Source organism: Symphodus melops (assembly GCF_947650265.1).
Source record: "Symphodus melops genome assembly, chromosome: 12".
Classification (NCBI taxonomy): domain Eukaryota; kingdom Metazoa; phylum Chordata; class Actinopteri; order Labriformes; family Labridae; genus Symphodus; species Symphodus melops.
Window position 1 is genome coordinate 2,940,683 of NC_136702.1, and position 11,527 is coordinate 2,952,209.

Sequence of the window (11,527 nt, forward strand, 5' to 3'; positions counted from 1 at the left end):
AGCTTATATTTTTAATAATAAAACCCGAGGTAGTCCTTGAAGAGATCCAGATGGATAGGCGTTGTGGAGCCTTGTATGTTCTCTGCATGTGTCGGGGAGGTTCACATCGACGGCGTGTAAACTGACTGTGTGGTTTCAGGTGGTGAAGACGGTCGGTCTGAGGGAGGTTTGGTTCTTTGGCCTGCAGTACACCGACAGTAAAGGCTACATCACGTGGCTCAAACTCAACAAGAAGGTGAGAGACTCTGAAGAGAACCGCTCCTCATGTTTATCTTTGGGTAAATAAGTTAGCACTGAACGCCTCCCGGGGTTCGACTTGATCACGCTAAGGAGCCTCAGAAGTCAACTGGTGCACATATATTCAGTTAATATCTTAAATCTTGTTTTCAAAGAACACAGTTTGATTTAGAAGAGATTTATTCACATTTACAAACTCTAAAGGCGTGAAGGCAGAGGATTATGGGTAATGTGTGTACGTGTGTGTTCTCTGCAGGTGACCCAGCAGGATGTGAAGAAGGAGAATCCTCTGCAGTTTAAGTTCAGAGCAAAGTTCTTCCCGGAGGACGTTTCTGAAGAACTCATCCAGGAGATCACACAGAAACTCTTCTTCCTGCAGGTACGGACGGATCAAACTACCTGAGCAGCTCCGTCTGTCAGGAGGTCGACCAAAATGTCACAGACATGAAGCCGACTTATTCTGAAAGTGTGATGTGATAAACAACAGTTCTTACATTTCCTGTCAGATGCCCTTTTTTAATTTTTCTTTAGTTTGATGCTTCGTTTTTTTTTATCCTGCATCAGTTCTGCGTGTGAAGATAATCCTTTATTCATCTCACAAACAGAGACCTTTACAGTATTACAACAGCAAAGCAGCAAATTAAATCAGACAAAAATATAAAAATGTTACAAAATGTGCCTTAAAAACTAGTTTAAAAAAAGAGCCAGTTACAGGCAGGGCCACGGTTGTTCCAGTTATAGAGGAAAAAGCCCAGCGGCGGGGCAGGAGCAGCTGTAAGGTGGGGCCACAAGGGCGGCGCTACACTGTGACAGCATCATGTGCTCAAGAATCAACTGTATCACCAGACTTCCATTCATGTCCGTAGTGACGTTCATGGAGTTCCCTCACTTCCAACAAATGTGACTTCTGATTGTTGTTTTTTTCTTTCGATCATCTGGATTTAAGATTTCTGAGTGTGACTTTGTGTGTGTGTGTGTGTGTGTGTGTGTGTGTGTGTGTGTGTGTGTGTGTGTGTGTGTGTGTGTGTGTCCTCCCTCCCTGCAGGTGAAAGAGGCCATCCTGAACGATGAGAACTACTGTCCTCCAGAGACAGCCGTGCTGGTGGCCTCTTACGCTGTCCAGGCAAAATACGGAGATTTCAGCAAAGACATCCACAAGTCGGGATACCTGGCCTCCGACCGCCTGCTTCCACAGAGGTTCAGCAAATACACAGCTGCACTAACATCTCCTACCAAACAAACTGTCCTGTGCCCTGCAACACTATTGTTTTCCGTTCAATGCAATGCTATGAATCAAGATAGATTTTCATTTCCTGCTTTTACTTCTCATGCCATCTCTTCCATGTTTGTGTGAATCTGCTCTGCAGGGTTCTCGAGCAGCACAAGCTAACAAAGGAGCAATGGGAGGACAGAATACAGACCTGGCACGAGGAGCACAGAAGCATGCTCAGGTAAACATGCAGCTCTATGATTCAGAGGATCTGTGTGTGTGTGTGTGTGTTTGTGTGTGTGTGTGTGTGTGTGTGTAGGACTTACTTTAATGTTGATCGTGGTTCCGTGCGTTTGTGTGCAGGGAGGACGCCATGATGGAGTATCTGAAAATAGCTCAGGACCTGGAGATGTACGGGGTCAACTACTTTGAAATTAAAAACAAGAAGGGCACAGAGCTTTGGCTGGGGGTCGACGCCCTCGGACTCAACATCTACGAGCACGAAGACAAGTAACTAAGTCTCTCTCACACACACACACACACACACACACACACACACGCATGTCGACTGAAATAAGAAGCTGAGTGAAACAAACTTGTTAAGAAAGTGCTTCACAGACTTTTTTCCGCCAGTTGCTCGTTCATGACCCACTGATAACAGCTCTACGGCCCACTTTTGGGTCCCGACCCTCCAGTGAGAACCACTGGTCTCAAAATAAAGAGGAAGAAATTGAGACCACAAGGGAAGTGACGTTGTTGTCAGTGAAACCAAGGACCCAGCTAGCATGAAGTTTAGAAGGCCGCTGCTGTGGATCCATGTTTTAGTGACATCTTGATATCAGTGAGCTTCACCGTGGGTCATTAGAGTCTCATAAGAACGTGAAGTGTGAATCCACACAGGAGATCAGGGAATGAATACACACTATAGAGGATCTTGTTTCTCATATGACACTGCTGCCATGTTTCATCTTTTATCCAAAGTTTGACCTGTAGACTTTCTCAGCTCCCGCCATGACCTGGAATTGCATTAGTTTGAAAACAGCGCCTCTTGTGGCGATGGACAGAAAATAACCTGAAAAAAGGACCAACACAAAACTTTAGCTTTAATTTGTATTACTTTGACTTTGTGTTAAAAAAAAAAAAAAAGTTCCCGTTCAGTTCCAGATGAACATTCCTGCTTTGTAAGTTTCTGTTAAGTTGATGAAACATTTTTTCCACAGCATGGCTGGTTCATCTCAAGGTTTCTGCCTGTTCAAAGGCAGCTTTGTCTTGCCATTCTTACTGTGCGATACGTAGAGAATATTACAAAGAAGAAATCGTCAAGTGTCTTGAGATGAGCTGTACAAATAAAGAGTGACTGATGATTTTTGATTTTCAGGTTGTCACCAAAGATCGGCTTCCCTGGAGTGAGATCAGAAACATTTCCTTCAACGACAAGAAGTTTGTCATCAAGCCCATCGACAAGAAAGCTCCAGTAAGAGTCAACAATATGTGGACTGATGATGTTTCTTTAATGTATGATCGTTTTAACAGTAACCGTCTCTCCGTCAGGACTTTGTCTTCTACGCCCCTCGGTTGCGGATCAACAAGCGCATCCTGGCGTTATGTATGGGAAACCACGAGCTGTACATGAGGAGGAGGAAGCCGGACACCATCGAGGTGCAGCAGATGAAAGCTCAGGCCAGAGAGGAGAAGCACCACAAACAGATGGAGAGGTACAGGAAACGCGTCGTCTCTCTCTCTCTCTCTCTCCTGACAAATAACGACAGAAAGGATCAAAACGAGGAGGAGGGTTTCTACTTTGGCTTTTAGCTGTGCGACTTGTTTTGGCGTGATTATACAACTTCAACAGGTCTGAAATGTTCCTCACGTTCGACCTTTAGCAGAAACGTTTTCATGAGAGCAGGATGTCTATTAAAGAAATCCAAAAACACGCACACCCTCGGTAACTTATACGAGTGCTGAATCCTCAACCAACACATTTATCACACGTATTTTTGGGCAGCACACCAACATTCCCACTTTAATGTTGTTTTCAGCTGTGTTCAATGTATTACATTTATTTAATAATCATTACGATGTAATGCTTTCACTTTGCAGACATTCATCTTCTTTCCTGGTTCTTGTTTTTCAGCCTTTGTGAAATTTACACTACAAACCCCTTTGTCAAAGGAAATAATCTAAACAAACAACTTAAATGTTGAATTTTATGTCCTTGTCTTTAAAGGTAGCCATTTCTAGAAACATAAAAATACAAGGTTTTTTTGTTGTTTTTTTTGGGACGACAAAAAGATTTTAGAATTAACTGAATTTTACCGAGTTTGAAATGAAATGATGAAGCTGTGTGACCAACAGGGGCAGTGTTGTGTTAATAACACAGAGCTACTGTGACGATACTCAAGAACGTTTTCACTGAAAACACTCCACCTCCCGTAGCTCTGAAGGTCACTTTATCCAGTTTTTGTTTTTACATCACACAGCCACTTTTATAAAGGTATAAATGTTGGTTGTCACTTGTTGTTTGCTTTCTGATTGTCATTGTGGTTATGTCACTTTGTATATGTGTGAACTGCCAACCTGCCTGCGGACAACAGATGGAAATTACCCCAAGACTCCAGCTGGACTTATTTACATGTTTATGATCAATAATGTGTGCTATCAACATACCTGAACATTTATCCCAAAATCCAAACTCAACACACAACGTCCAAATAATTCTCCGACATATCCGGAGATTTACATTCCCTTCAGACATGATCTGATAACATGTGATGGAGACTGACTTTCTGATGATGTGCAGGTTAGGACAAACCATGGTTTGCTTTCCGTTATTTGGACAGAGCGCAGCTGGAGAACGAGAAGAAGAAGCGCGAGCACGCGGAGAAGGAGAAGGAGCGGATAGAGAGAGAGAAGGACGAGCTGATCGAGAGGCTGAGGCAGATCGAGGAGCAGACGCATCGAGCGCAGAAAGGTACGACCGCACCCACACCGAACGTGGACCCCAGACACTCCGGGGTGATCACACTGGTGAGAACCAAATCAAGTTTTTGACAGAGCAGTTCAAGGGTTTAAGGGTAATTCCAGATTAACCTGGTTCCCTCTGAGCTTTGTTCATCGTTTCTATCACTTACAATACCCTCGCCTTCATTTAACTAATTGATTTAATCTGGAGAGTGAGCAATCAAATTCTCATTTACCTTTTTCTTCCCCTCTACTGACTTGGATTGAATATACCACATCGAGCCTCCACCAGATGTGATTCATGTAGTTTGTGTTATTGTAAGCGCAGTGCTTTGTTCTGTGGCGTTACAAACATAACATCACAACATCTTCCAGAGATCGTTCCCAAATAATGTAAAGGCCACAACTCACCAGGTCATGAGTTTCAGAGTACGTTACCATGGTGATCTAGTCGGGGTTAAAAGAAAACCAGCTTCATGACACTCGTAAAAAAAAAAACAGACTTTAGGCTCCTGCGGCCCGGCCTCCCCTCTGATCTCGCTGTCAGATATAACCCTAAGATTTAGTATCTACTCAAGAGTATAAATCACAACGTTTAAAAGTCGGAACTTTTTCAGAAAACATACGCCTGCATTATTTGCATCATTAGCATTTCTCAAAGGTCAGCTCGTCTGAACAGCTCGGTGTTTGGCGCTCACAGACACAGAGCTCGTTCTCCAGGTTTTGAGGAGGGATAAAGCAGCACGGGTGACATACAAAGGTCAGGCCAAGAAAAACATTCAGACCCAAAGATGCCTGCTCGTCTCCAACAAAACATGCTATCTCCTGTCGCTGTGAATTTGCATACAGTGAACGCTTTAACGCAGGCTGGGAGGAGCAGAAGGCGGAGGTTTTTTAAGTACGGCTTGTCCAGTGTACCTAAAATCCTGCCACACCAAAAACAACTTTAGTCATACATTTTATTTGGCATAATTCTGTCAAGCCTGAAGAAGATATCTGTCTTTAGATTTATAAAGACCAGATGAAGCATTTCCATATCGTCATTCATCTCAGTCATGTATTTAAATGTGTGCGCTCGCAGAGCTTGAAGAGCAAACCCGTAAGGCTCTGGAGTTGGAGCAGGAGAGGAAGCGAGCGAAGGAGGAGGCGGAGCGGCTGGAGAGGGAGAGGCAGGCGGCGGAGGAGGCCAAGGCAGCGCTGGCTCAGCAGGCAGCCGATCAGATGAAGACACAGGAACAACTGGTACACGTCAATCACTCGCCGCAGCATCTGGTCCAAACTCCAACTTTTACCTCTTTAGTTTATTGTTTCGGACTCGTGTCCCGGCAGCTAACGTTGACCTCAGACATGTAGGCTGCTTCTTTTCAGCCTGAATTATTACAGAGAGTTTGAGGGGCAGATGGTCGGGTCATGCCCTCAGGTTTAAGTCCAACCTGCAATTCCTCTCCTGCATGTCATTCCCAACTCTCTCTCCAGATTCCCTTCTCTGTCTACTGTCCTCACGAAATGTAGGCCCCCCCAAAATTCCTAAAAATGTCATTACTTATTACTTAATTAGTTTCAGAAATAATGTTGGTGTGTTCTGTGTGTGTGCTTAAAAGTAAAATAAAAATATTGTTGGAAAAAAACAACGTCATTACTACAGAGAACTTTAATATTCTACGGCTTATTTATTTCCTAAATTGAGTGTTATAAACGGTCACTTGTCTGTAAATGATGAATATCTCTGACGGGATTTGGGACTGTTGGTTGGACACCACGCTGTTTTCACTTTGGGAACTGTTGATTTATTTTTGAACAGGCTGCAGAGTTAGCTGAGTTCACAGCTAAGATCGCCCTGCTGGAGGAGGCCAAGAGGAAAAAAGAGGATGAAGCGACAGAGTGGCAACACAAAGTAAAGTACCCACTGTAACAGGACAGAATACAATATGTTATACAGATAACGTGTGTTCATACAGAGGAGACAGATCATAGAATTAAGATTAAATTATTTTGAAAAAACAAATCTAATATGAACAAGTTACAGTGAAAAAACGCTAAACATGGTGCAAAGTAGAACAACTATCATTCTTCATATAACCTCGTACTTGATACTTCCAGTGTGTTCTTATATTTTCTACTCTTCACAATTTTTTTTATTTTTAAAAAAAAAAAATTTGGAGAAACAAATTCATGCAATAAAAAAAAAAAGAAGCGATTTCTTGAGTGGCACATCAACATGAAATTTTGTCGAGTAAGCGCGTGTCTATATCTTCCTGAAGCCCGTTTCAGGCTGCTGTTTCAAGAAGCAGTATTCAGTGTGCGTCTCTCTCTAAAAGCGGCCATGTTTGTTTCTGCAGGCTCTGTCAGCACAAGATGACCTGGAGAAGACCCGGGAGGAGCTGAAGTCGGCCATGACATCTCCGACGGGTCCGGAGCACGACGAAGAGGACGAAACGAACGCTGAGGCGAGTGCCGAGCTGCTCAGTGACGGCGTCAGTAGCCAACGCAGCGAAGAGGAACGCATCACCGAGGCTCAGAAGAACGAACGCGTCAAGAAGCAGCTCCAGGTAGAGGGACGATGCATGACATGACAGTCAGGCTGCAGGCTGCTTAGATGTGCAGGTTCAGTCACAGCTTTCACAGAGGTTATGTGCACTATTATTTAGTTTCACTTTCGTCACGCTTGAATTCATGTCACCTTTATGTGCCATGGTCTGCTTCACTCATGTGAACCAAAGTCTGATTTCAGCAGCTGCAATGTCCGGACCGAGACAAATCAGAAAAAAATTTAAAGTGTGACTAAGATGTGATTTGCAGAAATTGCGTTTTAGGAGGATTTGTGCCGTACAGTCCTGCTCTGGTTGTTTCTCATCTTGTCCCCGCCTCTCTCTTCTCTCCAGGCTCTGAGTTCAGAGTTGGCCGAAGCCCGAGATGACACCAAGAAAACGCAGAACGACATGCTGCACGCTGAGAATGTCCGAGCGGGCAGAGACAAGTACAAAACCCTCCGCCAGATCCGCCAGGGCAACACCAAGCAGCGCATTGATGAGTTTGAGTCCATGTGAGTCGGGGGAATAGAAGATGGACACACCCATGAAAAGAAACAGTTAGTCTCGTTGCCATGTCAACGCCTCACTTTCCTTGTCAAGCCCAAAACCTGCTGCCACCGAGGATCTCCTGTGTGTTTTCTAACCAGGAGAAAAACCGGCTAACGGGCTTCGTAGCTTCAGCCTCGCCAAAGCTCTCCCTAGCAGCGGTTGGCCAATCCCACTGCTACCTGCTTTTTAAAGCTCCGCCCCCCCGTAACCCAATGAAAAAGCACATCTTTTAATATGTCCGAAAAATAGCAAGCAACTTTTCCTGTCAAACATGGACCTCTCCCTTCTACAGTACTGACAGTTTAAACGCTTGCATGTATGATACTGAAGCAACAAACGGGACTGTTCGACTTAAAGAGAGACTGAACAGATTTAGTTTGGCTTCGTGCGTTTACTCAACGAAATGAAAGGGCCCTCTGTAGCTTGTTGATGTTGCCGGCACGCTTGTCCGTAAAGCTTAAAAATATGTGTACCTTATTTTACTTCTTTTGTCATCAGTTGATCGAGTTAAATAACTTGTTTTAAAAAAAAAAAAAAAAAGAAAACGCCTTATTTGTCTCAGTTCCTTCCTGCCCGGTTTTATGTTTTCATTCTGTGTTGGGAACGTTAGTGTGCTCAGTTGTGCGGTCAGTGTCATCGACACGTTAGCGTTGCATCAGCTAGCGTGGCGTCTCGAATGGCCGTCAGTTTGCAAATGCTGCTTTTGAGACTTCTGAGCAAACCCATTTGAAAAAAACCAAATATGCTTGTTTTACATCATGACTGTGCTCTGCATCCATTTTGGCATTTCATTTAATCTGTATGTTGCCCCACAATAAAGAATGAATTTATATTTCCAACTCTGCAGCTAAAGCATGATCTAAAGAGTCCTGACTCGGGCTAGAAGCAAAGTTCAGCTGGACGGGATCTGTTACGTTTGGACTGAGATCCAGGACAGACAACAGAGTACCTTATATATGCAAACACCCGTCACAACTTTCTGGTTCAATCACATGTTCTTGTCTAATTTCTTTACATTTCTTGAGTCTTATAAATTTCGAGACATTGAAGAAAGTGTTTTAAAAATAGAAATAAAAAAGCCAAGCAAGTGATTCTATTCAGCCAATGGCGCTGCACGCATCGAACTTTAACCTCAATAAACTTCCTCTCTTGGCCAGAGCGCAACTTTCAAGTTTTCGCTGGCTGCATGAATCATCATATAGTCCTTAAACATCCACAGGTAGAGACTCAGTAAACAAATATAGAACAAGAGAGGTGATGAACCTAGACAGACTCATCCAGTGGGTTTTTACTGGACCCTTTAAAGCCCGAGGAAGGAGACCTGCCAGCGTCATGACATGAACACTATCTATACAGGCTGTCGTCACAGTCAGGGTCCACGGAGAGTTTAGAACTGAACCCATTTGAGGAACAGAAATGCAGACTGTCGGACCAGTCGCCTGGCACTGTTGAGGATCAACGCCAAAAGAACAACAAGGGCGTAGTTGATGTCATGGTGTCCATGACGACAGAGGGATTGATTTATTACGAAGACATCAAAGAGCAGGTGTGCCTATTAACAGGTGTAGTGCCGAGAAGTGCATGCACCTGGGCAGGAACATGCGACGTTTGGCAGACACGATGTGTGCACCCACCCTTAAATGTCCTCTACACACACTTTAGAAGAGTAGCTGTTGCTTTAGAGCCAAAAAACTAGGTCACCCATTTTTACACAGGCCAATGAAACACATATTCGACCGAGTCACTTCCAGCTCATTAAGTATAAAGTTCTGATACTCAGGTCTGCCCCCACAGGGGGGCAATAAGACTTAGCCTGGACTGTTTTTAACACTTCTGCAAGGTGCATGTTCGGCACATGGTTCTCATACACACACATAGGTGTGTTAGCGCGAAGTGTCGGCACATAAATCAATAAGCCACTCTAAAATGAACGTCCTCACGGCGCCTAAAGAGAAAAGGCTCTGGTGCCATTGATGCAATGCACAAGTGCAATAAAGTCAAGCTGAGATGACTTACAGGTTGACTATTTGACAGCATGGTGGTGTCTGTAGTGTTTTGGTGCAGATGTGTTGTCCGAGTATGGTTCAGTGACATTGTAAAGAAAACCTTCTGTATGCTGTGACAAAAGTCCCTGTGGGAAGCAAAAAAAAGGATTCGGCTGATCCCAGCGCTCACATGCTACAGTTACTGTTCTCTACATTAGAAGGAATTAGCTTTCACGTTGCCCTCGTCTATAATTAGGTTTGGAAAATGTAAATGGTATTGACAAAGTTAAAATGTAATTATTTATTTAAATGAGTATAAACACAATTAGTATTATTCATCAAGGAACACTGCTGCAATTAATCAAATCTAAACGTATGTTTTAGTGATGCATCAGTTCTGTGGACAGACATCGACACATTGGCATATAATGTTTCATGAACCGATGGTAGCTGCTGATGTATTTTTCTTTTGCCAATTTAATTATGACATCGAGTACGCCGAACCGAGTCAGAGGAGGTTTTATTGGGCAGATGAAGCCTCCGATTATTCGTCATGCTCTGATGGACATTTAGCTCCGAGGTTATTGTGTTTATTTACATGACAAGAGTTCAGGGGTAAGGCGAGTTAAATGCTCATAAATGCATGTCTGCTTTTTTTCCATTAGTATTCAACACTGTAAAATTTAGAACACATTTGCCCAGATTTCACGTGAAAAAAAGACTAAACATCAAATGAACAAACTTTACAAGGACAAACGAGGCATTAAAGCTTGAATATTTTTTTTTTTTATTGTTCACTTTTAATTAACACACAATAACAGTCAATATGTCTCACAGTTTTTCTCAGGTTCTGTAGGTACGGCAGCTTTGATTTGGGCTTTAGTTTTGGGTTTCATTGCTGAAAGCTCAATATGGCTCCACTGATCTGTGATCTAAACATCTGAAGAGTTTACATCACGTAAATTAATAAGATAAGACTTTAAAGGCAGTCTTGTTGTAAAGCATTTCAGCCAATTTCATCACACTCAACCTTGTTTTTATTTTATTTTTCACAGTGAATACTAAAAGCTGTACTGTAATCCATTCCTTTGACAATTTACATTTCAAAACCTTCTTTTAAGCAATACATTTAGGTGGAATTGCACGATATGCTAGAACAAGTATTTGCTTATGTTAGCTTTGGGATTTTGGTGTGAAACTCTTCATCAGCCAGTAAAGGACAGACAGTGAAACAGCAGCATTTTGGTTTTATATTAGCACCACTGTCATGAGAGCGGGAACATCGAAACATTAAATTAACAACCTTTTATTTGGATTTGGTCCCTGGGTAGCTGGCCATTCATTTTTTATTATTGCAGAACTAAAGCTGAAATTACAGCACATTAAAAAAATAACAGTGAGAATAAACTGTGACAAACAGGGACATTATTCATTACTTTTCTTTCATTGAATAAAATAGCTAATGTAGTCGACACAACAAGTTAAAAAATAATCTGTCAAGACAAGACCATGAAGTGTTGAAGGTTTGTTCAGACTGACTCGAAGCAAATTAAGGCAGCAGATTGACATCACAAGTGTCCAATCATAGGCCTGGGTGATAAAACAATAACGATAATTACTCCGATACAATTTGTCTATAAATATAACAAGTTTAACGGTGATGCGCCTTAAACGCTTGTTGCCACCCAACATTAAAGAGAAGAAGAAGAAGAAAAAGACAACAAACAGCCAATCATGACGGAAGGTTATGGGTGGGCGGGCTTACAGACATTTGGAGCCTCTCGGCTCAAAGCAGGAGAAAACATCGACGACAAGAAAGGCCGCTCAACTTCAGGAGTTTGGAGATATTTTGGCCATTTGGCCAACGTGATCATGTTCACTGTCACTGGCACAGTTAAGCATCGTTTACCTCCCTTTAGTCAGCAAACTACAATCTCTTCATGCAATAAAGCCACTGTGTATCATTTGAAAAATAGCTCTTTAACAATTCATGATCATAGAAAAATATTCTTCTGCCCACATTCACTAAACAAGGGTTTAAATATTCACAGGAA

The 11,527-nt window shown here is 42.7% G+C and overlaps 1 protein-coding gene across 1 annotated transcript in view; it reads left to right on the top strand.

Moving 5' to 3' along the window:
* Positions 1-8,327, top strand: part of LOC306832231 (radixin-like) — a 36,209-nt gene extending 27,882 nt beyond the window's left edge. The window contains 13 exon segments of the mRNA XM_079356737.1: positions 140-235; positions 494-616; positions 1,283-1,434; positions 1,605-1,688; positions 1,811-1,957; positions 2,826-2,842; positions 2,845-2,921; positions 2,999-3,162; positions 4,288-4,418; positions 5,490-5,650; positions 6,210-6,302; positions 6,748-6,957; positions 7,291-8,327. Of these exon segments, the coding sequence (XP_079212863.1) occupies positions 140-235; positions 494-616; positions 1,283-1,434; positions 1,605-1,688; positions 1,811-1,957; positions 2,826-2,842; positions 2,845-2,921; positions 2,999-3,162; positions 4,288-4,418; positions 5,490-5,650; positions 6,210-6,302; positions 6,748-6,957; positions 7,291-7,455 (1,620 nt within the window). The 3' untranslated portion in view covers positions 7,456-8,327.
* Positions 8,328-11,527: the final 3,200 nt, after the last annotated feature.